The sequence below is a fragment of the Sceloporus occidentalis genome, unplaced genomic scaffold (genome assembly GCF_023333645.1).
Source record: "Sceloporus occidentalis isolate IW3139 unplaced genomic scaffold, rSceOcc1.0.p SCAF_48, whole genome shotgun sequence".
Lineage (NCBI taxonomy): Eukaryota > Metazoa > Chordata > Lepidosauria > Squamata > Phrynosomatidae > Sceloporus > Sceloporus occidentalis.
In genome coordinates, this window is record NW_028317028.1 from 2224508 (window position 1) to 2252493 (window position 27986).

The 27986-nt window shown below is 39.6% G+C and overlaps 2 protein-coding genes across 2 annotated transcripts; one reads left to right on the forward strand and one right to left on the reverse strand.

Annotated features, from left to right (window-relative positions):
- Positions 1-1141: 1141 nt before the first annotated feature.
- On the forward strand, positions 1142-7396 carry LOC149289077 (voltage-gated hydrogen channel 1-like). Its single transcript, XM_089491002.1, has 5 exons — positions 1142-1318; positions 2029-2133; positions 3077-3308; positions 6953-7065; positions 7316-7396. The coding sequence occupies exons 1-5, from the start codon at positions 1142-1144 to the stop codon at positions 7394-7396; spliced, it is 708 nt and encodes a 235-aa protein (XP_089347128.1).
- Positions 7397-7850: 454 nt separating this feature from the next.
- LOC149289078 (tectonic-1-like) lies at positions 7851-25995 on the reverse strand. Its single transcript, XM_089491003.1, has 14 exons — positions 25581-25995; positions 25189-25309; positions 21691-21821; positions 19742-19884; positions 18461-18548; positions 17998-18104; positions 17880-17900; positions 16338-16463; positions 15516-15641; positions 10619-10700; positions 10227-10368; positions 9202-9370; positions 8187-8309; positions 7851-7997 (listed from the first exon to the last, which is right to left on the reverse strand). The coding sequence occupies exons 1-14, from the start codon at positions 25993-25995 to the stop codon at positions 7851-7853; spliced, it is 1941 nt and encodes a 646-aa protein (XP_089347129.1).
- Positions 25996-27986: the final 1991 nt, after the last annotated feature.

Here is a 27986-nt window from a genome sequence, read left to right on the forward strand (position 1 = left end):
ACACACAGCCATTAATGTCTAAACCTTGGCAAAAGTGAGTACACCCCTAGTGTGTTAGAATCAATTTGGCCCCAGGCCAGTGTTTCAGATCTAGGGTTTTGTTTGTGTTATTTCAGGCATTTAAACTAAATTGATTTTTAAAACCTGGGGTTTTCCAAATTACCTTTAGCCTGTGTCCTGCTTTCCATGACTGTGTTATGATGACATGGTAGGTATACAGTATAAACACAGGCTTTGTACGGACAACAAAGAGAGCTATTTTTACAAGATACAACTCTACTAATCTGCATTAGATAGAGTTTCATGTGTAAACTATTATTAAACAGTTTTATAGCCCTGTCACTTAAATTGCTGTAACATGTTAATATTAAATAAAATATATTGTGCATTTGTAGGTTTTTATTTGTGTATATATATATAACTTCCTTTTTTGATAAACCTAAGCAGGTAGAAATTAATTTATAAAGAAACATAGAAAGTGATGGCGGATAAGAACCATTCGGCCCATCCAGTCTGCCCAATATCCGTTTCCTTGGTTGCATAGAACAAATAGGGAAACATTTATTACTATTTATTCTCAGATTTTTTTAAATGAAGGAAAAGATAAATGTTAATCGTATTATAAAGCATAAAGAGAATAGAGGCAATAGATTTTTAAACACATACCTGTCAAGCCAATGTGAGAACTGGATTTCCTTTGAGCATGAGTTTATCAACATGCCGTTTTCCCTAGTGCGAGGATAGTTGTTACGGAACAAGCTTTTTTCCCCTCATAGAGTCATGATCAGAATTTGATGGCTGATGAGATCCCAAAAGCCCACCTTGTCTACCCCTTTTTTCCTGACATGAAGACTTAGTCCATGGTCTCATCTTGGAATCAGGGTAGCCTTATGCCTATCTCACAGGCACACACAAAATATGATCGTTTGCCCATCAATATGAGATAACTAACTCAGCAATAGTGTCATCTTTATGATTCTCCTTTTCCGCTATATGCCTTGGGCCTAAAGAAGCGTTTGCTTGGTTAGCTTTTTGATGATGTAGAGCACACATATTAGCTTTGTTCTGATATGCTCAATTTATTTTTAACCAGGACATCCACCTTCTATCGCACAGTGTGATGCCCTTGTAGGAAATCAAGATGTCTAAGTATCTGAAACATTTTACATCTGTGGGAGATGTCCACCAACAAAAACAATGGAATGAGGAAGATTTAGAGAAACAAGAAGAGGAAACTTCAAAGACACCCCACCCTTTTACTTCATCCTATAGCTTCAGGGATGCATTGAAATGGCTCTTCGGCAGCCATAAGTTTCAGGTACAGTTTTATTTGCTACCGAGGAAGTGCCAGGTACCTCCCAGATGGAGTGGGCAGAGAACCAAGGGGTGCATGTGTATTGCTTAAGATAAGGCTGGGCAATAGTTGTCTTAGGCTTTATGGTGCTACCATTCGATGTATGTTCACACCCCAACGGCTAATAAGGTGATCCTGGATGTGCCTTTTTAATAGATGGGTAGCCGCTGCGGTTCTCGGAGTAAAGGATCTCCTCTAGGGGAAAAAAGGGTCTCCCAAAGAACCGTACCACCAGTCACACACAACAGTTAGGATGCAAGAGAACACACTTTGTTGGGACTGGGCATAGTTTCTAGTGTATCCGTTTCCCATAGATGGGGAGATTGGCACAGGAAAGGATTACCATTATTAACACAATTGTGAGAGATTACACAGGCAACATCAGCACCAGACTAACCTCGTCGAGACTACAACAACACAACAGAGATAAATGGATTAGGGAAGTAAGACTTAAACGTAGCTCAGCCTTTGTGGTCCAGTGGAAGTGCTTGTGGTCTGGTACCCTTTCATAAGACTTTCATCAACTAAAGAAACATTGACAGGTTTGCCTAATGTTTTTGTGGTTATTCCTGTGAGATTGTTGCAATGTATCATACATGGTACTTCTTTAAACGTGAAATCTCAACCTAAAATTCTGTGACTTGTTAAACTTTTTTTTTTTCCCTTTCTTGTAGATTGCCATTGTGTGCCTGGTTATTCTTGATGCTATATTTGTTCTTATTGAGGTACTTTTGGATCTGGAATTGCTTACGGATAAAGTGAATCACATTATACCAGAGGTAACATGCAAATATCTGTGCGTTTTACCTCTCCCCTCTTGTCCCAGTAGACCAGCTGTATTTACACTGAATACCTTTTAGTCTAGAGACAGAACAGAAGGTGAGAGTGTTGAGATCCATTGAATGAATGCATGTGTGCCATAGTATTCTAACCAGGAAGACAGCTAAGTTTACATAAGACCAGTTTCTATGTGTGGGTCTTCTGCATTCCAAAATTTCCTTTTTACAAGGAGTGGAGTATGGGCATCAGGGGCCTCCATCCATACAAATCAAACTCACAGGTCTGCACCCATGAAATATTTTCGGTCACCAGGATATGACCTCTTAACCACTTACCCTGGGGCTATCTCAATATGCAAACTCAATCAACTAACGCTCCAATACATTTATTGTTATTTTGGATATGTGCCACCAATAGAAATGGTAGCTGCATCTTCATTTAATTTAATGTTTGCTATGTATTGCCATTTGCTCCCACCGTATTTGGAAGTTTATATGTATCAGAGGAATACAATGAATGTATCTTTGTGGATATACTTGTGCATACATTTAATAAGCATATATGGTATATGCAATAGATACAGTGTACAATTATCTTTATTTCAGTTTCAACAGATTGTCATATATTGCACCCCAAGCTCCCTTTGCTTGGCATACAATATACATGTAAAACAATATGTTGGATATTTTCCACTCTTGATGGTTCTCCCTGAATCATCAAACTAATTTCTTTTCAAAAAAAATAGTTATCAGTAACACAAACTCCCATTTTGAAATTCAGACCCAGTGACAGCTTTTGTGACTCATTTATTCCATGAAATGTACCCTCTTGTTCTTCGTTTTCCGTTTCACCCTTATGTGTGTTGATGTTTATATTAGTGGTTGTTGCATTAATCTGAATGAAAATATATGTTAAGCTTTTGTGTTTTTCCTTTGTTTTTAGGTGTTTCATTATTTGAGCATTTCTGTTTTGACCTTTTTCCTTGTGGAAATAGTTGGGAAACTATATGCTTTTCGTCTAGAATTCTTTCATCACAAGTTTGAGGTGTTCGATGCAGCAATCGTTGTGATTTCGTTTATTATCGACATAGTATATATCTCCCGGGAAGATATATTCAATGCTGTTGGGCTGCTTATATTGCTTCGGCTTTGGAGAGTGGCTAGAATTGTGAATGGTGAGTATGGGTTTTGTTTTTAATGGAAATTACCACATATTTTGGAACAGTAGCAAACTAATTCAGCAAATCTAAAGATAGACACATGTATCCTGAGCAAAAAAATTATGAGTGATAGTGTTAGTTATATTTAGGGAAAAAACCAGATAGAAAGGGGGCACCACTGTAAAGGGACCCCTCAGTTATCCTATGCATTAAAGCGCATATGATGGCTAAAATGCCCTTGTAATAACACAGGTAGATGCCTGCTCCAAGGTTAAGGTATCTTCTTGCTTAAAATTATGTAAACTACTTTAATAATTCACACATACCGTATTCATCGGAATATAACATGCACTTTTATAACTACAATATGAAGCTGAAACCCTACCTACGCCGATGAATCCTAGAGCTGCACGATTTGCAGCCACGTCTCCCTCTCTTCTAGTCCTGGGGAGGGTGCGTGGTATATGCCGATAAATACAGTATATTAACCCCTTAACGACCTTTGCCGGTTCAGGACCGTCAAAGGTCGTTAAGTGACCGTTTTTCCGTGACGGTCCTGAACCGGCAAACGTCGTTAAGGGGTTAATATACTGTATTTATCGGCATATACCACGCACCCCCGTCAAAAAATTAAATAAGCGTAGAAAGTGATCAACGATCACTTTCTTCGCTTAAACGGCGTTGCTGTAATGCCTCGACGTCGAGGCATTCAGTAACGCCGAGATCGGCATCAGGGGCCATGTCTGGCCCCTCCCCCGGGGCGTCAACATCCGCCCGTTTTAAAAGAGTTTAGGAGGCGATCAATGATCACCTCCTAAACTTCAATGGTGTCGCTGGAATGCCTCGATCAGGAGGCATTCAGCGACACCAAACACTTACCCCAGGATGGACTGTGACGGCTCCGGAGAGCGGTCACAGCCGCCGCTGCCGGTGATCTTCGCCATCCGCAAGATGGCGGCCGCCCTGTAAAAAAAATAATAAAGTAGAAAAAGTTCGCTAGACGGTCTCCAGACCCTCTAGAGAACTCTGGCTCCACTTGCAGGTTGAATACAGGTACTGCATTCAACCATGCAAGTCAATGGAGCCCAGCTTTCTAATCACAGTGTGATTAGTAAAATATAAAAAAAAAAAAATATGGAAAAAAAAATGCTTACAAAAAAAATGTGCTAACATTTAAAAATAATTATGCAGTGATGTCACCAGAGGAACCATCCAGTACCAGCAAAATGTGTAAAAAAAAATAAAAAAAATAATAAATAATAATAAAAAAAAATAGTTTATTATTTTGAGCAAGTGCTAAAATTTCAAAAAAAAAATCTCAGCATACAAAGAGGGGTGTTTAATTTAATAAAAAATGGCTTGATGGGGTAAATTGGAGTGGCTGGGCTCAAAGATAGGGCATAGGTACAGACTGACCAAAATAGAGAAAAAAGCGCACTTCCCAAATGTGGGATTTTAAATCTCAAACAACCTGACAAACCCATGCATGTGGGGTATCACTGCACTCGGGAGATGTTGCTGAACACACATTGGGGGGTTGTTTGATAGTGACGCATACCAGGAGCTATGAATTCATTCCTGAAGTACAATTTGTGTGGAAAAAAAAATACAAAATTAAATTTTGGGAAAGGCAGGTGGTAGAATCTCATGCATAAAAGGGTTAAAATACCAGCATTTGAAATACTTTGTGTTGTCTAGTTTTCAAAAATATATGGTTTGATGGGGTAAATTGAAGTAGTCGGCTTCAAAGATGTTCCAAAGAGGATATAGAGGCAGAATGACAAAATGACTACCTGAATTACACATGTCCCAAAAGTAGCCTTTTACCAGCCAAACAATCTGACAAACCTATGCATGTGGGGTATCACCATACTCGGGAGATGTTTCTGAACACATATTGGAGTGTTGTTTGACAGTGACATATACCAGGACCTTTATATTTATAACTAAATTACAATTCGTGTGAAAAAAAAATAAATTACTATTACAAAGTTTGACAAAGTGTGGTTGTATAATTAGTGCATGGAAAGGGTTAAAATACCAGCATTTGAAATACCCTGGGGTATATATATGGTTTGATGGGGATTAATTGAGTTAACCGGCTTCAAAGATGTTCCAAAGAGGAGATGGAAGCAGAATTACCAGATTTGGAAAAAAGGTTTGGAAATCATAAAACGCTACTTGTACTTATTGCCCAATAACTTACAAAAAACAGCAAAAAAACATAAAAACATTGGGTATTTCTAAACTCAGGACAAATAGTAGAATCTATTTAGCTAGTTTTTTTACTTCCTTTTGTAGGTGAGTAAAAGATTTTTCAAAGAAAAGTCATAAAAGGTGTTTGTTTTCTTCAAATTTTCACCATGTTTTATTTTTTTTTTATAGTAAATAAGGTGATATGATCAAAACATATGGTATCTGAGGAAAGCCCATCTTGCCCTGAAAAAAACAATATATAACATGTGTGGGTACACTAAATGGGTGAGGAGAAAATTACAGCTGAACACAAGCACCGCAAAAGTGTTAAAACAGCCTCGGTCCCACAGGGTACAAAAAGAAAAAATTAGCCTGGTCCTTAAGGGGTTAAAACACTGCAAGTTACATTACTGTGCTTATAAAAAAAAAAATATGGGGTTCAGAATACCGAATAGTTAGGTTGTTGGAATATGTTGCATTTTCCCTGTAGTTTATTTGATCACATCTGTCTTTGCTCATTGTTCAGATTTTATTATGTTTTTGTTTGGTGTTATCTGATAATGCTGTAAACAGACCCTCTATGTAACATACTGTAATTGAATCTGAAATTCTATATCTGTGTGGGGTACTTTGTTTAAGAGACAGTCATACTAAAGATGAATACATACTTAAGTACTCTTGACTACTTTAATATGCATTCTATAAGAAAGAGAAAATAATAATATACCGGCCACCGAAGCTCTGCTGACGTCCTCCTCCATGGTCTACATTGCTTGCCACCAATTGACTGCTTGAAATCAATGAGTGCGCTTTCTATACCGGCGCACAGGAGTCTGAACATTAAAGTGCATATGATGGCTGGAGTGTCTCATTTTAAGTGGTTACTTTTATCAGTGGGTCTGATGCTATTCATTTCTCAACATATTTCCCTCACACTTTGCACATGCGTGGTGCCTTATGGATTTAAAACATTGCAGTATGCAGTAACTTGTTTTTGCAGGACATTTGGCGGTATAAATAGGAAAACTCCGTACTAAACATGGGACACAAAATATCATCCCTGTTACTGTACAATGCTCAAATGCTAGCCACACAAATATCTGCATATTCTTTTAACAAAGTATTAAATATGTAATACATACTTAATGCTTTGTCATTAACCCTTTAAATGTTGTCAAGGGATTCTGCAGAATCCGCCATATGCATTTGCCCCTCCCCATCTGTTTTCTCTGCCCAACACATTTCACAATATTTAAAGGTGACCACAAAGCTATCATATGAATTGAAGTCCATATGATAACCGGAGTCTCTCCAAACGTTGGGAGAAATTATACCAAAATAAGTCTAAATATAAGTCTAAGCTGCCAGTCAGTAGTGGTAGGTACTAATCCTAACGGCATTGTGTCCTTAATATAGTAAGTATGAGTGTGTATATGGGGCACTGAACTCTAAATGTTTCACAGGAGTGATTGTATCAGTGAAGAGCCGCGCTGAAGAGAAAATCAACAAGTTAAAACAAAGTCAGGACACGCTACTTGCAAAGGTCTCCCAGCTGGAGCAGCAGTGTGCGCAACAGGTAATATATTTCGTTGAACAATAACTCCAAATAACTGGTTGGTTTTGTACTATTTTTCCCCTTTACCTCTATTGTCCCCCCTACTCTAAAAATAACTTGTACCAACATTTATTCAAATATAGTAAGGGCTGCATTTAAAATGTGAAACAACTTAAAAGGGGGGGGGGGGATAATGTCTGTAGGATGTTTTGACCGATATTTAGGAAAAATAGTAGTCTAATGCATGTAATTTATTTATTTTTTTAACCAGGAACAAGAAATATCCAGACTTCAGAAATTATTACAACAACATAATGTATTTCCTGATTCGTCAGACACAAACCTTCCCTGATTTACTCTTGTTTTCTGCTTAATTCTACATTTTTGTTTAAGGTGGGCAAGGGGAAGATGGATGGGGCATACATTTTTTTAATGAATGTAGTGTGTAAAAGAAAAAAAGGAACCGCATAAATATTGATTATCTTTATATACAAAAATATACCTGTGAATAAATAAATGATTTATACAAACATTTTATACAGTTTCTATATTAGACAATGAACAGCAATATATACATATGTATATATATATAATTACACACACACACACTCAAAACTGTTTTGAAAAAGATGCAACCCTACTAAAGTTACATTACAATATGCGTAATGTAACTTATGAGTTGCCCTTGCAGTCTTCAATATGAAATAGGACAATTAAGTCTTCCGACTGTCTAATCATTTACAGCTACAACATTAATGTTTCTCAGAATTAAAGCAGATAACCAACTAATGTGTTACCAGCTAGTTTTATACAAATGGGTGGAAGAAACCAAAGGGCAGCTTGGCATCAATTGTTGGTTGAGCTTTGTAACCGGGCTGTGCAGGTGCAGACACATCAATGAATGAGACAGAAGCGGAGATCTGTAGAAACCTTTCACTTGCTGAAAGAGCAGTCTGTAAAAGAAAGAGAAAAAGCCCAAATGAGACAGAGCAAGTATTATATTGTTAGGATGATTACCATCTAAATGTATGATACATAAACTATATACACATTTGCACAATTATTCAGAAAAGCAGAGGATGAGAATTTGCAGACACGCATCTGTTGAAGGCACTGTGGCTTTAGGGCAATATGATACATACCGGAATAAAAACATGACTGATCTTTTGAGTAACATTTACAATCTTTGCTTGGGGATTGACCAAGGAGCCATATTTAGTCCATCTTACTTCTGTTTCTAAAGATACTGGGATTTTACAAGCATTCTAAAAAGAAAAGTATAAAAAGACCGTGAGGAAATAAACCATGAATAATATAATGACATAGAAATTTCTTGATATTTACTTGTATAATGTTTGGATCATGCATATTATAAGGAAGCAGACTACACAACCATTGCTTTAAGTGCAGATATTAAGCATTACTTGACTGCAGTAATAAGGTGAAAATTCAGAAACCGAAGCAAAAAATGTAAAATATGAACATTTTGTGTTCTAGTTAAGATAGATAAGCAGTAGGGAACACTAAATAAATCCTGGATATAAAGTGTGAATTGGAAATATGCTTTTGTCCTTTATTGGTAGCGCATGAAATGGGCAAACTGTGTGCCTCTTTGCGATAGCTTTCTTCTACCTTTCCACACATTCATCAACGAGAACAGATGCTGATGTAAAATAATTACAAATTTAATATGCAAATTAACTACAGCAGCAGTAATGTAAAAGAAATATTTCCAATTATATTGGCTCTACCTTTTATTTTCTAATGTACAAAAGGTGTCATTTGAAAAGAACTGATATCTCATCCAATACCGACTTGTTTCCAATGTCTGGAGTATAAGCTGAGCACTTGAAATCATGCCAAACACTGTTTAATTTTTTCTTAAATAGTCAGAAAAATAATCCCCTATAAGGGCAAAAAGCAGATGGTGAACGTGGGGAGAATTTAGAAAGCATTAGTTTAAGACGGATGTGAATTGTCATCAATAAGAAATAAAAATAGTACGCCCACTTGTGCTGATATGGATTTTCTAATTTAGAAAATCCATATCACAAGAAATTGAGTTCCCATATCTAAATCCTACAAAATACATAAGAAATTAAGCATTTTAGTAAATAGGTTTGTGTGTGTTGCTCAGTAGTCAGCAAAAACAATTACCGGGATGTTTCCTTGCTCTGTAGAACTAACAACGGTAATCGGCACCCAGTCTAACACGTTCTGCGGCTGAGAATTCCCGAATGAGGCCACATAGTCCGGAAACTGCTGGCCTCTCAGAACTTTAAGGACAACATCTGCTGCAAGTTGGCAAAAGACTGTCAAAGAATAACTGAAAGAGAAAAGAAAAAGTTGCATGACATTGCATGTTAGATACATAAGCATTAACATGTAGTCCCCCTTTGCAGATATAACAGCTTCCACTCTTTTGGGAAGGATTTCCACAAGATTTTGGAGTGTTTTTGTGGGATTTTTTGGCCATTCATCCAGTAGAGGATTCGTGAGTTTAGGCACTGATGTTGGACGAGAAATCCTGGCTCGCAATCTCTGTTCCAGTTCATCCCAACGGTGTTCGATGGGGTTGAGGTCAGGACTCTGTGCGGACAGTCAAGTTCCTACCACACAAAACTCATCCAACCCTGTCTTTATGGGCCTTGCTTTGTGCACTGGGGCATAGACTTGCTGGAATAGAAAAGGGCCTTCCCCAAACTGTTCCCACAAATCTATAAGCATAGCATTGTCCAAAATGTCTTGGTATACTGAAGGGGATATCATTTTTAATTTACCACTGCATCACTTCAGAACAGATGTATTTATAAAGCCCTTGACTGCTGAATGAACACACTACATCTGTTACACTGAAGTGTATTCACAAAGCTAAATATGATAAATGTAAATATAAATCACATGATGTGCTCACATAACCAGAACTTTTGCCCACTCATGCATAGCTCCTTCCTCTTTTGCAGCCCTTCACACCTAGAAACGCTCAACTTTTATGTGGACTCAACATACCAAATATTAACTCCTCTTTTCCCAGGGGAGCTGTGTTTGGTTATATCCAGTCCTGTCTAATTCCTTTATCTTAATCACAGGCACCTCGCTATCCTGTTTCCTATAGCGAGCTTCTAGCAGCCAACCGTGGGAAGTCACCAAGTATTGCTAATAAACAACGAAGGGATACTTACCGCAGTCTGCAGCCAGACACCATGTTATAACCGAACAGCACTGGTGTCCTGCTACCTTCTTCAACCAGGCAGTTTTGGTCTGCAGAGCTTCTTAGCATAGTTAGTTGGTTGAACCTGTTTGTACTCTGGATGATACCCGATTTATAGTGTTGTAAAGGAGAAATATGACCATTTAAAGATAACATTTCGATTGTATTGAATAATTTGGACATGCTGTGATTCTGGAGGACAGAAATCCTAATACAAAACACACTCCACTCCAATAACAGGTATCAACTAAAGACAACATTTTCTCTTGAGATAGACAGCTATATCCCTTTTTAAAGAGCAAGGCTCATACTGCTTGCCTTTTTTTTTTTAAATTAACTTCATTTTAATAAAAAAAGGATATTGTGGCAACTTAAATCCTGCCACTAAAGGTAACCCAACGACATAACCAGGATTTCCACTGATTGGAGAAGGTACTGTTCCATCCTGTAAAAGAACATATGGATTGAAATAACTGTTAAGATAATGACTGAATCAATAAAAGCCATTGTTGACTGTGCTACATTAATATCTCATTCTTTTCAATCTTAGGAAACTGTTCCCATCAGCTGCACAAAATGGTAAACATTACCATAGAGGAGAGGCAACAGTTACCTAGTACGGTTAATGATTTCACAGAAGGCAAAACAGAAAAACCTCTTTCAATTAATCATGACTTATCTTATGTGTAAAGACAAGACTTGGTCCAGGACCCTTTGCAAAAGTAGCTACAAAGCCAGCATATCCAAGGTCCACTTGCATTAAGTCCAAGTTGATTCATTAGTAAAAATAAACATTTGCCACAAGAAACCAAAAAGTTTTTTTCTTGATCTCGTTACAGAGCTTTTAAAAAGAACAACTTTTTGTTTTTTTTTCCTGTTTGAATTCTCAGAAAATAAGGCATATCAACTGAGATAAGCCTCATTTACTGTAGCTGAATAATAGCTGATCGTCTGCGGACACATGCTGGTTTAAGCGTGGGTCTCAGTTGAGACTAGGGGCTGAAGGCATGATCCGGTCTTTCTGCTGCATTAAGGACTGCAAACAGTAGAGAGGATGTAGGAGCAGTGATTTACTGTCTGCAGACAGGCAGTGCCCGTCATCCTGAGAAAAAAGCTTTGTAGCTTCTAATACAAGCCGCCTTCTCAAAATCGACGTAAAATATACTTTTCTGGTTTACTGGCACTTTAAAGTGGGTTTGCATGACACACAATTCCTAGCAAATGTATATAGAAGAAGTTGATTCTGGGTTCTGTTCAATATGGTTGTGTGCACAGCCAACCCAGCACCCACATTTTTTTTTTTATTTTTTTTTTATCAATTCACCGTTTATTGAAAAAACAGGTAACAGTGCATAAAGTAAGGAACATAGTACATCGGCAGCAAGACATCTCTGTGAACACAGTACAGCAGGCAGCAAGACACAACCGTACACACGGGCGAGCGTCACACTGGGGAATGCCAGTTCCCAGAGGCACATAAGATGGCAAATAAACGGCAGAGGTGACAGAGGACAAAATACCGTGCATAGAGATACAATGTGCATAATATCAGAGGTACAACGCCACAGGGTTTGACAGCAGATGATCCCGTAGCGGAAAGTTGTCAAATAAACAGGCGAAAAGGCAAAAAGTAACAAAAGGAAATAATAACAATAAGATCAACAGTACCGCACGCGAATAAATGGGTGGGAGGGTGGGTGAGGTGCCGTCTCCAAAAGCATACAGAGATAATGGCGCCGCAATAGGGCAGAGCGTCAGGAGCCAAAGCAAAACGCAAGGATACAAGACCACAGGCAAGCTCAGTCTAGAGCAGGGGGGGCTGCAACGAAACTACCCAGGACGGTCTGAAAGGAGGGAGAGGCCAAGAACTCCCGCCACGGCAACCACTTCAAACCATTTCTATACCCAAAGCCCCTGGAGGTCATGACCAGATCCTCCATCTGGCATATGAAATTGACCTTCCTCAGCCACACCGAGACAGGCGGGGGCACAGCCCGACGCCAAAAACAGGGGATGGTAGCCCTGCCGGTGGTAATGAAGTGAATCGTGAGCGACCTCTTGTAGGAGCCCAGGCTAGAGGAGCCGTGATGTAAAAGCATTGCCTCCGGGGAGGCCTGGTAGGAAGGGTCATCAACAGCCCGTATCACCGCGGCCACAGCCACCCACAGGGGTTGCACCAGGGGGCAAGACCACCACAAGTGCATGTAGGACCCCTCAGCAGAGCCACACCTCCAACACAGGGGGGAAACCTGTGGAAGGAAGCGGTGGAGCTCAGCAGGTACCCGATACCACCTGGTGAGGAGCTTATATGCCGACTCTTGCAACCTACTAGAAGTGACCCCTCTAAGGGCGAGTAATATCATCCTATCCCAGTCTACGGGTTCAAACGAAAGGTTCAGATCCCTTTCCCACAGGCTGAGAAAGTACGGCTTCCTAGGGGTACGGTGAGTCAGTAGGAGTTTGTACAGCGTAGAGAGTAGGTGGGAATGCCTAAAGGGGTCCGAACAGAGCAGTTCAAACGGCGTCAGTGGTCTAGTCAAGTCGGAGGGAGGGGACAGGGAGGACAGAAAGTGCCTAATTTGGTGGTAGAGAAAAGTGACCCTAAAGGGAACCGGGGTGTCAGGTATAAAGTCCGAGATGGGGCGGACCGAGTCCCCGGTAAAGAGGTGCGAAGCACGGAGTACCCGCTCCCGTGCCGGCAGGAGAAGCCGTATATCCGCCTGGCATAGGCCCGGAGGAAAGTCAGGATTAGAGGAAACGGGGGACAAGGGGCCAGGACAAGACGCGAGGGGATACTTGGCGAGGACCCTCCAAAGGACACGGAGCGTCGGGGTAACGGTCGGGTGATTAGGGACAGCGGGCCGGCCATGGCGACGGGGCAGCCATGGGACAGCAGCTATCTCCAAGGGGAAAAGAGAGTTTTCAATGTGCACCCATTGTTTGCGGGTACAAGACGTCCACTCCGCCACCCTCCTAAGATGGGAAGCAACCCAATAGCCCTCGACGTCCGGGAGGCCCAGACCGGCCTGTTCCTTAGGACCAGTCAGGTAAGTGAAGGCCAACCTAGGGGAGCGATTAGACCAAACGTAGCCCGTAAAGGTCCTAGTCCATTTCTTAAGGCACGATTGCGTCAGATAAACCGGAAGAGTCTGAAGGAGATATAGGAGGCGTGGGAGGATATTCATCTTAAGGACTCCTACCCTCCCGAACCAGGAGATGTGAGTAAAGGACCATTTCTTAAGATCTTTGGTGACTGAGGATAGGAGGGGGGTGAAGTTCACCTCCACCAGCGTGGACAGGTCCTCCGGGATACGAACCCCCAGGTAAGTGAGATACGAATCGGTCCACCGGAAAGGGTAGGCAGACTGAATCTGCGATTTAACCGAGGGGGCGACGCGGACACCCAGAATTTCCGATTTTTGAAGGTTTATTTTGTATTGGGAGAGGTCATGGAACTGGTGTAGTTCAGAGGTGAGATGCGGGAGAGAGGAAAGAGGATCGGTAACAAAACATAACATGTCGTCGGCGTAGACGGACAATTTATAATCCACGCCCTCCACAGATAAGCCAGTAATGGAAGGGTTGGCCCGGATGGCATTGGCCAGGGGTTCTAAAGAGAGGAGAAAGAGCAGGGGAGAGAGAGGGCAACCCTGCCTGGTGCCATTAGCCAAGACAATTTTCTCGGAAAGGGTACCATTAACCCGGACATAGGCAGAGGGGGAGCAGTACAGGGACCGAATGAGTTGAATGAATGTGCAGCACCCACATTTGTTTTTATATCTTTGCCATTAGTACACGACATTTGTTAACAAATGTATAGGTGAACACTCTACAAAGCGATACCTTTTCATTTTCCATGAAGAGAACACTTTAGAAGACCCAGTCTGACCCTCAGATGTTCCTTTCTACGGAACATTTGTTCACAGATCTCGACATCCAGTCCTAAGATGTTTTCATGATGATTTATAATACATTGGTCAATAATGTACAATATCATATGATTACATGCCAATTAAAGAATCATAAACCTTTGGCATGATTCATGCACGGAGGCGGACTATAGCATAGATAAGTGGTTCTTTTTGGTGTAACACCTCCCTTATCACCCACGCCTCCCATGTTTTAACGGCCCAAAATTGAGGCTTAGGCAGAATAAATTTTGTTAAAACAATTTATAGTAGAGAGGCTATTCACACCTCCCCTGGAGTTGGTCTAAACCTCCCCTGGGGAGGCATACCCCACAGGTTAAGAACCCCAGGTATGGACTGTAGGTGATCTATGCTAATCTAGAACCCAATTTACTGCAAGCAGGGTAAGCATTTGCAGTTTGGTATGGCCCTCTAAATAGAAGAGTACAATGTACACACAACATCTTCTATGTAAAACACTGTACTGCCCAGCTCTGAGGGTATTGTCCTAGCCTACTACTGTCTTATGACATTTGGTGCCTTGTCACATTTATGACATCTATTTAGCTCTGTGAAGGTTTAAATCAAACCTTTGCACTGCAATCAGGTTTTACAGAATCGGACACTAGGACATTCCAGCCAGAATTGCTAATATGGCTATTTGTTGAGAGATTCCTCCAGGAATAGCCTGTTATTTTTTACATGACTGTTAATAATTTAAACCAACGAAAATTCCCCAGGCCCAATGATCTAAGTAAAACACACTGCAGAGGAGCTTGGCCCCTGTTGCCTTTCTGTGATCTGGTACATTAGCCTATCTAGCAGGCCAAAATGGCAAAATGGCATGGACAGCTCATGGATCTTCAATCTTGAACCCAGTCTCCATAGGGGGATGCACTGGTAGCAGATGAATGTTTTTATTCCAATGCACATGGACAGTGATGTCCGAAAGCCCATTTCACTAACTTGCAGAACCTTAATATAAGACTGGCAGGTCTGACAGTAGGTAATGTAGTCACTTGGCTAGAGTTAGGAACACCTGGCTACCAGCTGGCACACATAAAGCTGGTGACTTCCTCCCATTCATAGTATTTACATACACCCACGACCATCACACGAAATCTACAGCTCCACATTCTCAAAGCCAAAATGATGCTTCATAGTAATATCTGCACAAGTCTAACACCTCTGAGAACGGGCTCAGGAGTAATGGTTAATGTGAGCAGCCAATACGTATATTTTTACAACAATAGGAAATGGAATATAACAAAGCTGTTACCTTTTTACTGAAAGGTTAATAATCTACTTGTATGATTTATTAGCATATAATGAGAAGAAACGCTCATATTTACCTGGATGAACTGAATTTGAAAGCTTTGTTCTATTGGAACCACTGTACTGTCAATTGTTCCCAGGGTAAAAGAAGCCGTAACATTTGTAATCTCTCCTTGATCAGTATACATTATGGTGTAACTACCCTAAAGGTACATAAGACAATGAAAATTAACAAAAAAATGTTGGGGTTCTAAACAAATAACTGTGCTATTCTGATCACTTGGTATAATCCACCGTTGACCTATTTCTGACGCTGATCTGATACGGTATGAATTAATCTGTGTAAATTTGCTTTGGATATAAGAATTAGAAGAGATACAATAAGCAGTGGGGGGATTGGCAAACCCTCTGCCACAAAACCATGCACAGCATCGCTATTGCGTTATATCCCAGCACTCGGCGGGTAGGACAGTGGCTGTGGAGGGGGCAGCTGGGGTGCTGTCCTGGATCAGCGGGTCATCACCGGGTACACGTGCAAGTATTATTCTCTAGTGTGGGAGAGAATCCATGTGCCAGAAGGTGACCTCAAATATGTTGCATTTTGCAACTGCTATTATCTATAGCCTGTGATGGAATTTGTAAAAATATTTTCTTAAATATCTATTTTTCAATATAGTGAAAATATTTATTTTTAATAGGTGGTAATTATTTTATACATATGGGTATATTGTAACTGCAAATGGATTATGTTTAATCATAGAGAATCTTCCATGTATCACATACTAATAAATATATCAGGATTTCAAGATATATAACATTTTAGCAACAGTTTTCAGTATAAAGCATCTTACAAAAGATGCTTTACATAATAAATAAATTAATTACAAGAACATACTCACCCCTAAAACCACAAAGCTGCAGATACCTGTAGCATTGTCAAAAGATGGTGTAACATTCCCGGGGTTTTCTATAGTGAGGGTCCCATTCAGAGATTTCAGAAAAATAGACTGTACCTTGATATTAGCCTAGGAGGAGGAATAATATTTCAGTGAAATGATGTAACAGCAGAATTCCTGCTGGTCTCGCACTGCCATGACCTGATTTCCAAAGCAGTTTTAAGATTATTGTCACCAAGACTTCAAAGATACACTCCAGCCATTCTATGCACCGTAAGTTCAAGGCCAGCAAAAGGCTGCCAGGCACAGGAAGGCCAAGTGGTTTCCAATACTGGTTTCTGCATTTTAAAGTTTCTGTAGTGTATCAAAGTTTCCCTTAATTGTTATACAAAGAAGTGTTTCACCCTCCTGAACTTGGTCTACAACTACTACACTTAAATGCATATGATAGCTGCGTCGCATTATAATTTTCATGTATGCATACAAATGCATTGAGGTGTTCATCAGACTCTACTCCCAGCCGTTTGCCTTGAATGAGATGTATTCCATCTGTGCGGTGTCCATGCATAAATACTCACTGCCAACCAATTCCAACACTGGCTCGCGTGCGATTTATAGGGATGTCTAAAAGATTCCCCACACATGTGCAGAAAGCACACCCATGGCCTTCATCGAGTGGATGGCTGCGTCTCGCAACCAAAACTGGCATGTGTCGCAAAAAGAGGCAATGGTGTGCTGGACCTCTGATTTATTGTAAAAGGTTACAAAATAGCTTAATATGCATTCATCATTAGTGAGGCAGCACCTTTTCATTAATTTTTTTAGCAAGGCTAAAAGTAGACTAGACATGCATACTTTTCGGGGGACTCAATAGGATTCATTTACTGGCCCTTTTACTCAAAGCTCTGGGGCAGAGGGCAGTGGTCTAGAATGTAGTCATGCTTCTGATATATTTGCTCTGAAAAAGTAATGTTCTTTTAACAATCTATGAGTTGTTGGTGAGTTTTTGTAGAAAGAAAAGTTTGCCACTACTTCATCTATGGATTATGCAGGGCTAATTACTGGGAATGCCTACTTAGACAAAAGCTTAGCTGGTCTTCAATAATGCATATTGAAGATTGAATGCAGTGACATGTATTTGTTTGCACCACAATATACTGATTAGTTGGTGGTTGGATATTTTTCCCAACCTTTATAGACCAAGATATTATTTTGTGTAAAACACATTATACTTGGGAACACTGGTAGGCTTGGACTATGATGGAAAAGACAAGTATGGCCATAAAGCCAAACTGAGTGCAAGGAGCGAGCAGAACTGTATCTTTTCTCTTCCTGATCCCCTCCACACAATACAGCACTACCCTCGAGCCGTGTAAGCTTACCATATAGGCAACAACCCCCGGGGAAATAAGGTATTAGTGATATGAACTTCTATGAGTTTATTAGAGTCAAGGAAGGAATAGCAGGTCCAAGTGATGGCTTTCTGTAACCAACTCATGTAACTGCAGGACCAACATAAATAAACAAGATGGAAAACATTCTTACCGTATTTTCCGAATTAGGTGCCTGCAATATAAATGAATGAAACTAATTAATATGCATGCTCAAAAGTAAATGTTTTCAATGAGTATGAAGCATATGCCTACTAGTTGCAGGTACTTACTGTCAAAATCCCAATATCTGTGTACGTTCCAAGGGACAATGCAGGAACTGAACAATTGTCAATCTGTACACTTCTAGTGCATCTAAAATCCTGGTTCATTAGAAAACCTACAATTGGGTAAAACAATTCTTGAAACAAGGAAGACTGCGCATGTTTGTTGTATAAACCCATTAAGCAAATCTAATAATACACAGAGTGTTGTAATAAAGTAGTGTAAGTTGATTATAAATAATCAAATTGAATTTTCAAGGCTTTTCCCCCTGCAAAACTGAGTAGTAGTACATAGAGTAAAAATTAAAACATACGTATATATATATTTTTTATTTTTTTTACTATTGTCAAAGTAGTACTGTGATTTTAGCAACATTTTATTTTATAATACAAATCAAAATGTTGATAATGTTTACAGAACATTCACACTGAAGTTCTTGAAATGTTATTGAGGAATATCAAAAAGTCATACCTATGGGATTATTATCTGTGCAGACATTGGTACCCAGAGAAGCTGGAAGTTTTAAGAAAGAGTCTGAAGTTAGGACAGGAGATCCATACTGGAGGGAAAAAAAGATGAACAATATCAGTGATTAAATTCAAATTCTTAAATAATGTCTAGAACTGTATACTAATTTATATTAATAAATATACTTCACACTGAATCTGGTTCCAACATTGTGGAAGAACATTTTATATTGTTACGTTGCAATATAATCTGCCAACAAACATGTCTTCAGCATGGTTCTATTAACACAATCTCTCAATGCTCCGAGAAGCACAGCCAGCCGGGGTCCAAAAGTGGACAACTTGATCAGCTCTGCAGCAAAGCCCAACATAGACAAACTAGATGACTACAAACGTAAAAGGACTGTATCGATTGAGACACACAAAACATGGTTTTTATCCTGTGGCTGCAGGTTAACGGGCAAATGTCATTTAAATTGATTAACCCCTTAAGGACAATGGGCGGTCCCTAAACCCATTGAAAACAATGCATTAAGGGGTTAAGGCCAGAGATACATACCAAAAACTACAGAAGACAGGAAATGTTACATAAAATGGGTTATGGAGAAGATATGTAAACAGGTCACCTTATTAATTAAACAGTAGGGCTGGAGTTTCCTATTGCACATATAACTGCAGCCATATTGGCCGTTATTGAATACAGTTAGTATGAAAGGAAAGGCTACGTTTGACACAAGACAAACATACAACACTGCGGCAATGAAACATTTGTTGAATTTGTTGCCTGCAATATCAGTGCTAATAACTACCACCACAAGGAGTCCAGCATCTCTCCCTGCTTTTGATGACCTGTTGCCCTTACACAACAAGCAATTTCCTTAACAGAAAGTGTACATTTTATATGATAGTTTCTAGATGGGGGGGTTCTGTGTAATGCAACACGTAGACCTACACGTGGAGCAATCGTACCGATACAGCAATATCTACATGTCTGTATTCTTCTTAATGCATATGAGGCATACTCCTAGAAAGCCATGTTTTTGGGGTGCGGTGGGAGTCAGGTACGGGCTGACTTAATAATAACCTTGCCTTGTTTAGAGCTTGTGCCCCACATGCTTATTCTCTACCCATGTACCAGAAAGGTTTAACCATATTTGCTCACGAACAACTGTTTTTCAACTATGCCTACAAAATCTTTTTTTTAGTTGTTTTTTTTTAAGCAGTTGTTTTTGGGGACATTGTAGTCTCATATGCCTATTTCTGCAAACCCAGTCGATTTATTTACCTTATATCTTGTGGCATTCTGGGCTCCAGAAGAGACAACCAGATTTTCTGTATTGAATGAAACTTCACCAAACTCTTTAAGCAAACGGTCAAAGTTACTCTCTGTAGGAACATCAGGTGTGTTGAAGGACAATGCTGGTCCATCTAAGAAGAAGAAAAGTTTGTGATCATTTTACGAAGGCAGAAAAGGTCTGTATAGTCAAACAATAAACTATATATTGAATCAGTAGAGCCAACTGTTCTTTAACTCAGGGGTTAAATATATTATTCTTCAACATTTATTTCTTGAATCACTTCCAAGGATCAAGAACAATACAAGCAAACAAATGCTTCCTCAGGAAACTAAATATTTATTTGGCGATATTGACTGTTTATTTCTTCCCAACATTGGTTTCTCAGGAGACTTTACTAAGAAGGTGAGAGGGAGGGGATATATTATTGAATCCTGCGCATTGTTTTGCTGCTTATCCCATAGCCACACGAATGAAAATGCAAGCCTTATTAAAGGTAATGGAGATTAATTTAAAACCAGCGTTAATGACCCAGAAAAGCATGTAGCATCAGTACAAATATTATTTCTTATTTAAATGGAACTACTGTAAGTGAATAAAAATAAAAGGCTTTTTCAACCCCTTAGGGACCAGTGGTATATTTTTTTTTGCATTTAAAGGGACATGCCAGCCATTCTATAAACATTAATGCTTGACAGGTCCCTTTAAATTTCGTTTGGTCTATGAAATTCTAAAGAACAGAACCCCCCTCAATGCATACGCCCCTTTCCCCACCCTCAGCTAAATGCCCTCCAGGACATACATTTGGTCGAATGCCTCTCCCTGCACGTGATGTACTCACCTCCAATCAGATCCAGCTCTGCTGAACGCTGCGTGCATGCATGTGTAAAACGTCTTCCCATTGATTCCAATGAAAGCACTTTCCTACCACCGATTAATAGCTAAAGCTGCCAATCAGTGACGGGACCAGGGCGGGCCCAAGGCATAATGCCACCTGGGGCGAAGTTTAAAATACCACCCCCCCAATTATCTACCTTTCCTCTGACAGAGGGGCGCCGAGCGGGTACTGACAACCTGGTAAGCGAAAACCATTCGGCGCCCTCTCTCTCCTCCGCTTTAAAAAAAAAAATTGCCCCACTCTGCTCCATGGTAGGGCCGGCCCTGGACGGGACATACTCACACTGATTTCACTGATCGAGAGGTTAAGCAGCAAATCGGTGGCGACAGATTTCAGGTACTGGAGGAATAAAGACGTTTTTACACAATGGCTGCAGATCCTATGTCTGGTGAGGGTTTGTTTTTTTCGTTTCGGAACAATGCATGTTAAAGTCTACTACGACTTCACCTCCAGTTCCCTGCACCTTCTCTAACTGAAGCCTGGTTTACCTCAGGTAACACTGCCTCTCCTGCTGCCCTCTCCTATGGTGACCTTCACCTCACTCACACTCCCAGACCTGATGACAGCATAGGGTGGTGAGGTAGGCTTCCTACTCTTTCAAACTTGCACCTTTTAACCTATTCCCTCTGCTCCATCACTTTCTTTCTCCTCATTTGGGATCCATGCTATCCAGCTATTTAATGCCATCTTTTTTTACGCATTGCTGTTGTATACCAATTGATATATCTTTCCTCCTCATGACTTCTCCTCATGACTTCCCCACTTCCTGTCCTCTGATGTCCTCTCATTCTTGGAGATGTCAACATCCCAATAAACAACCCTTTGAGTCCTGTGGCTTTGAAATTCCTTTCCACTACCTCCCTATTTGTCCTCAAACAACATACCAACTTCCCTGCTCATGATGAGTGTCACTGTCCATAATATTTTGTATTTTGAATCTAAATTAGAAATTATTAAGCAAGGGGATTCACAATGGAAGCATTTTAGATTACTTTCTTCTCTGATTGATTGAGCGTCAGTAGCCGAAACATAGATACGTACAGTTGGTTGCTTGAATGCAGAACACATTTGGATTAATGAGCTCCGCATTTTGGATGACTCTTTGAGGAACTGCAGGGATAAAATTCATTGAATAGAAAGCAGCTTCACGTGTGCATAGCTGACTGTCACCACTGAAAAACAATTAGATGGAAGATGCTGTCAGTTATCAGTGTATCAGATGAATACAAACTTAATGTAAAAATATTTGCATATATATTATCTCAAACAACTCCCTGAGGCCATCTGAAAGACCGACAGCTTCTTTTAATACATTTTTTAAGTTACCTTGACGATGAAAGCCAGGCGGACTGTAATAATACATTTTAGCACATTTGAACCACACAGGCATCATTCAGTGGCGTATGATCCAGTGTGTGTGTGTGAATATTGGCAAACTACCCTGTTTTACTTTTTTCCCCTCAAAGTTGGTGTGTGTGTTTGAATAAAACATTGGGGTTATGTATAAAAAACTATTCTGGGACAAAGTTTTAAATGTGGTTTTCATCCAATGGAGTGTTCTTTTTTCAAATGTTAAACCAACATAGCTTTCTTTTATTACAAACGGATCAGTTGGTATTGAGTTGAGCAGGACTCGACCCCAACACTCTCTTGTTCAGATTAAAAATTGTTTCCAACTCCTGCCATTTATTCGTATCCTCAAAGTTCTTCCTTATGTTGCAGGCAAGTCTGGCTTGGCTCTCGTGTGGCTCGGCTCAATCCACATCAGCGGCCGGTTTGAGGTTATGGAGAAATTCTTAATTGTTTAGCAAGAGGAGAGCTCAACCATTTCTTTGCACAGTATGAGAACAGCCCAGGAGGTATAATCAAAGTAACAGTGCATAAAAACCTCCAAAACAGCTTGGACCACTAATGCAATATTTAACATTAAAATGGATATCCTTTCCCGACAACTTTTAACCCTATAAGGACAATGGGCGGTCCCAAAACCAATTGAAAACTATGCATTTTGAGCCCATACATGTACGGGCTTTGTCAATATTCACAATTTGTGTGAAACATAATTACACTGGTGCCACCTGCTGGTAGCCACCTACAATTTCTTGGACTGTATCACCCACTCGGGGAGGAAGCAATTCAATCAAATGTCTGCGGAGAAGGGCACCTGTCAAAGTGTGGATCATAAAGAGAGTTTTTCAGAACAGCTCCGGGCCATGAAGTGTTTTGATGAGCTTCATGCCCTTCCAGAAATGTAATCTAGCCTTTTTACCACTACTTTCTTTATCATCATGGATTTTGTATTTCAAATTGAACAGCAGGTCCCTATTTATGCTTTTTTAAAAGCTTGTCAAACAGGCTGGAATTTAAAAATGGATATATAGAACGATTATTCTGACACTTTTTTTGCCTGGAATCTCACACCCATGACAGTGTGCGTGTCCAATAAGTAATGCACTATATAGTAGAACATTTCATCTCATTTGATCTCCTTTCGTGTCACAGTCTCGGAAAAGCTTCATAAATAATAAACTCAACAAATGTCAACAGAACGGCCCCAGCAAAAGCGCATCTTGAACCTAACCACATTCATCTGAAGACAGAAAACATGGCAAATGCTGTTTCCTTCATTCAGCTTTATAAAGCAATAAACTAACAAGAAAACATTACCCTGCGTATTTCCTATTCTCCCTGTAACCTGTTCAGTTCATAAGCCCACTTACTCTGCTGCACAATTTCAGGAAGTTAACCCTTTAGGCCCCTGTCTTCTCAATGACATGTACACCTGTAATGCCGGGTGCCATATAGAGCCTTTAGCTGAAGGTGCTACCTTTTCTTGGCCCAACAGAAAACAAACGTTGAGTCGCATCAGTGTTTAGGACCTCTGGATCATCTCTCATTCAATTCATAAATAGTGCAAAACGTAAGCATTTATGTTTTTAAGGCTAAAGAGCTATTATGGTGGTAAAATTAAGACTGTATATCATCGCAGTAGTGTTCTGTAGAACATAGTCAATTTCTAAATGAAGTTAGAACCAGATAATATATTTTGGTAGCACTAGATGGCACTATGGACAATGCAAAACTATACCATTAAATGACACATACCACAGCCTTTATTTTAGTTAATCGTTGATCATAGAACTAGTATTGTATTTTTGTGCACTAGATTACTAATGTTCTTAACTAATTATGTAGGGTCATGTGCATCTGAAATTTTAGACCAAATTAAACTTCAAATCAGGACAAAACTGTTTCAATTCAAATCAGTAAATTATAAGAAACAAAATTACTACACAAATATTAGATCAATCAGATAAAATGACATCCTGACCTGTCACCTACTGTAGAAGGGACACTTCAGGCATAGTATGCACTTTAATAAGTATGATAGCTCTGTGGCCCCTTAAGTGTGTGTGCGTGTTGGTGTATGGTGTTAGCATTTGTAAGCATGTGATGTAAGGGTGTGTCACTGTATGGTGTTAGAGTGTGTAAGTGTATGTTAGTGTATGGTGTTAGAATGAGTGTGTGTGGATGGCAGCGTATGGTGTTATCGTGGGTGGGTGTGTGTGTCAGGGGTGAGCCTAGGGTTAACGGCACACAGGAGATGGAGAGGAGGTGCAGAAGTGTGCTTGACAGGTGTGTGCTGCACGTGGACACACAACACTTTATCACGCGTGCAAGCATGAAGGATACACATAACATAGAGCATAAGTGACAGGCACAAAGAGCTCACTCCAGGTAGATGTATGTTTAATAATGTACTAATGCATTTATCATATTTATCTAATTAATATTGAATTCATTTATCTCCAATTATTTAATGTATTTATCAACTTATTTAGCAATGTAATATATAGCAATTATTAACCTTATTTACCAATAATTTAATCTATTAATCATCTTATTAAATGGATGAATGTGTTCATCATGACTTTATTAAATAGATTATCATTACATTATTATATACTGTAAATGCCAAAATATTTCATGTATTGATGAATACTTTATTAAAACCTTTTTCTATTACTTGTTACATACCGTATATTTTGTGATATATATTAATCTTTAGAATTTTTCTTAATTTAGATATATATGTACATAAAAAAAGAGAAAAAAACATGCTGCAATACTCCCATTGTGATTATAAAGACATAAACATCTGAGTTCATCATTATTATTATTATCCCCCCTGTGTATTGCTGAGAGCTAACTTTACTTTGATAGTTAATTTGATTTCCATAGACATACAGAATTTGAAGGCAGATAAGAATCATTTGACCCATCTAGTCTGCCCACCTGATGTAAAGGCTCAGACCATAATCAGCCCTTGGTCTTGTCTTAGATCCAGGATAACTTTATACCTATTCCATACATTTTTTAATTCCCTCACTGTTTTTAACTATGACTTAGATTAACCATTTCCTAAGATCGATTAAAATGTAAAAAGGGTATTACTTTCTAAGAGGATCCATAAAACAAGTCTAGTAACTTTCGTGAAATCATTGAGCCATGAAAAAAGCAGCATATAATAATACTTACGTGACAACGGGAATCGAGCATCCTGAAAAAACGCTGAAATCCGATGCAGAACACGTCGCGTCGCAGCAACAGTTAACATCACACCGATCCACCAACAGGTCGCAAACACACAGGCTGGCAACTTCAAACAAAAAATAAATGACGACGGGGGAAATTATTATAACAATACTCAACATTCCTTTATTCTATAGAATGTATACCTTCAGGTCATAATTCATGCTTGGCTTAAAAAAACAAAACTCAAATTACAATTACCGTATGATATAAAGAATTCTGATCTTTTTGGCAGCTAGAAACAGACGCAACTTTTAAGCTTCACGGAATACTGGGTCCTTGGGATATAGTGTGATCGCCCATACAGCTCATCAGGAGCATAGCTTTGTGCTACCTACCGTTGGTGACCGGGGAGGGCAGAGCCAGAGCACGGGGCTCCACAGAGGAACCGGGGTCATTCACAATGACAGGAGCCTGGGTCTCAGGAAATACCTCTGAAACCGGGGGAGCTGTGTCCGAGCTTCCCGTGGCCGGGGTAACCACGGGCTTCTCGGTATTAAGCACATCAGATGCTGCTGTTGTCGTTGTTGTGCCATACGGAGTGGGGCCATACTGCTCCGTGCTATGATGGGAGTCATTTGATGAGTCTTCCCATGGGACAGTCCCGTTTTCCGTGAGTAAGTATATCCCCGGGTCCTCCAGTTCATCGATCTTGGTTAGATCCGAGTAAGAACCACCCCGGGGTTGTTCCGAGACACACAAAGTTATTACGGCGAGCAAATGCAGGACAAAGCAGCCCCCTAATACACACATGTCAGCGGCCCGACGAGCGTTGCTATAAACAACAGGGCGCCTGCTCGGAATCCAGGAAATGACGCAATTCAGTGCGCCGGGCACCGGTATTTTACGTGCCATAAATTCATACACATACACACACATATTCATTCATATTCATTCATTCGTTTATACCTTAAGCATTTTATACAACAAAAAAATGCATTTTCCGTTTGGGTGATTTTTATATATTTTTATAAGCTTTACTTATACTTTGTACATATACTATGACAAATCTATAGCTAACTAATAAAATCAACCCCCAAATATTTAGTTACACCTTAATATATATATTACACCTTAAAATATTATATATATATATATATATATATATATATACACACACTCACCTACACTAAGTGGAAGTTATGTATAATTATTGTTTTGCAGATTTTGGTAACTGATGACAAACCTAGTGAATGACAGCAAAGAACATAACATAGGTGCGTTGATCGGATTCACACCAACGCACGTAGGGAAGTAATGGAGGCCGGTGCAACATTCATTAATCGTAAGTGGATAGCTCGAAAATTGCATCAAAGTTAAAGATGGGTTACTGATAATTGGAAGAAAGGTTATAACAATGTTTTCACCAAATTTGGAGACGGCAGACCTAAAAGATTGTCTCAAGAGAGCAAAGACACATCCAATTCCGGCAAGCGATAAAGAAATTCCCACCATGCCAGAGAAATCCTGCAGAAGAGAGGCAAAAATATTTCCAAAGTGACAGAAATTACCCTAAACACACCAACCTAACACCATCTGAAGGTTCAAGTCAAGGCTCTATGCTTTAAGGCAAATCAAACACAATATTTGTTGTGCTGAGGAAAACTGACTTTTTTACCCCAAACTCCAAATGGTCTAAAGCTCTTACCTGATGTGGCTGAATCTCATCCTTAAATAAATTAATAGCAACATAGATTGGGCCTCCAAGAAGTATGGAAAGACATGGAATTTGAAACTTGGTCAAGGATTTGTTAAGGTCCAATTCCAAATGGACTAAAGGCTGTGAGCTAGGACGTACTACTGATGTGAGCTTGTGTTAAGTGAAGTTTTGGAAATTGTTGTTGTATACACATATATATTTATGTTCTTTTTTATGTAAAAGAACCTGCTGATTGGACATTGATAGATCAGCCACATGCTTCTATCCTTGCATGTGAAAGTCAACAAAAGGCTTCCATGTATAATGGAAAACACATATGTGCATTCAGGCAAGTTAAAGTCCTGGTCTCAGTCCCATTGGGAATTTCTGGGATTATTTGAACACCAATGTCCACAGGCGGCATTCTAGAGCAAATCTCCAGCGGAGGGCTGTATGACACTCTTTGCAAAGCTGCAGTGCATATGTTAAAAAATACCTAAAGAATGCGACTCTACCAAATATTATATAACGTATGTGGAGTGGGATTAATTCTTTTGCAAACAACATGTTTTATTATTTTTGGTATTAAAAAAAAAAACATTTGTTACCATAAAATAATTGATTTTGAGGTTCAGACACAAGCCCCGATCCAGAGCCATGCATGAGCCAAGGAGGACACACTGAGCACGAGAGGAAAGTCACCGAGAGAATATATGGTTAACAAAACCAAATCAAATAGAAGGATTACAGCTGGCTTGACTTGTACTTCTCCTCTTTTCACAAGCAAAAGTCAAATCAGCACCAACTCACCTAGCTAGAAAATATATAAGAATCATATCCATTTTTCAGTTGCTATCTCACAGTGTCAATCCTCCATTGATTCCCCATATGCTACAGAATTAAATTGAACTCCTAATACCAGCCTACTAAGCATTTAATAACCTTAACCCCACATCTCTGCTTCTATCTGCAAATACCCTCCGAACCTCTATTTGCCCTCCCCTTGAGTTACCGTATATCTCTCCTTAGGCATGAATTCCAACCACTTGTCTTCCTGCTTCTCCATGACTTCACTTGTGTTACGTTCCATACCCTGTCCTGTCAG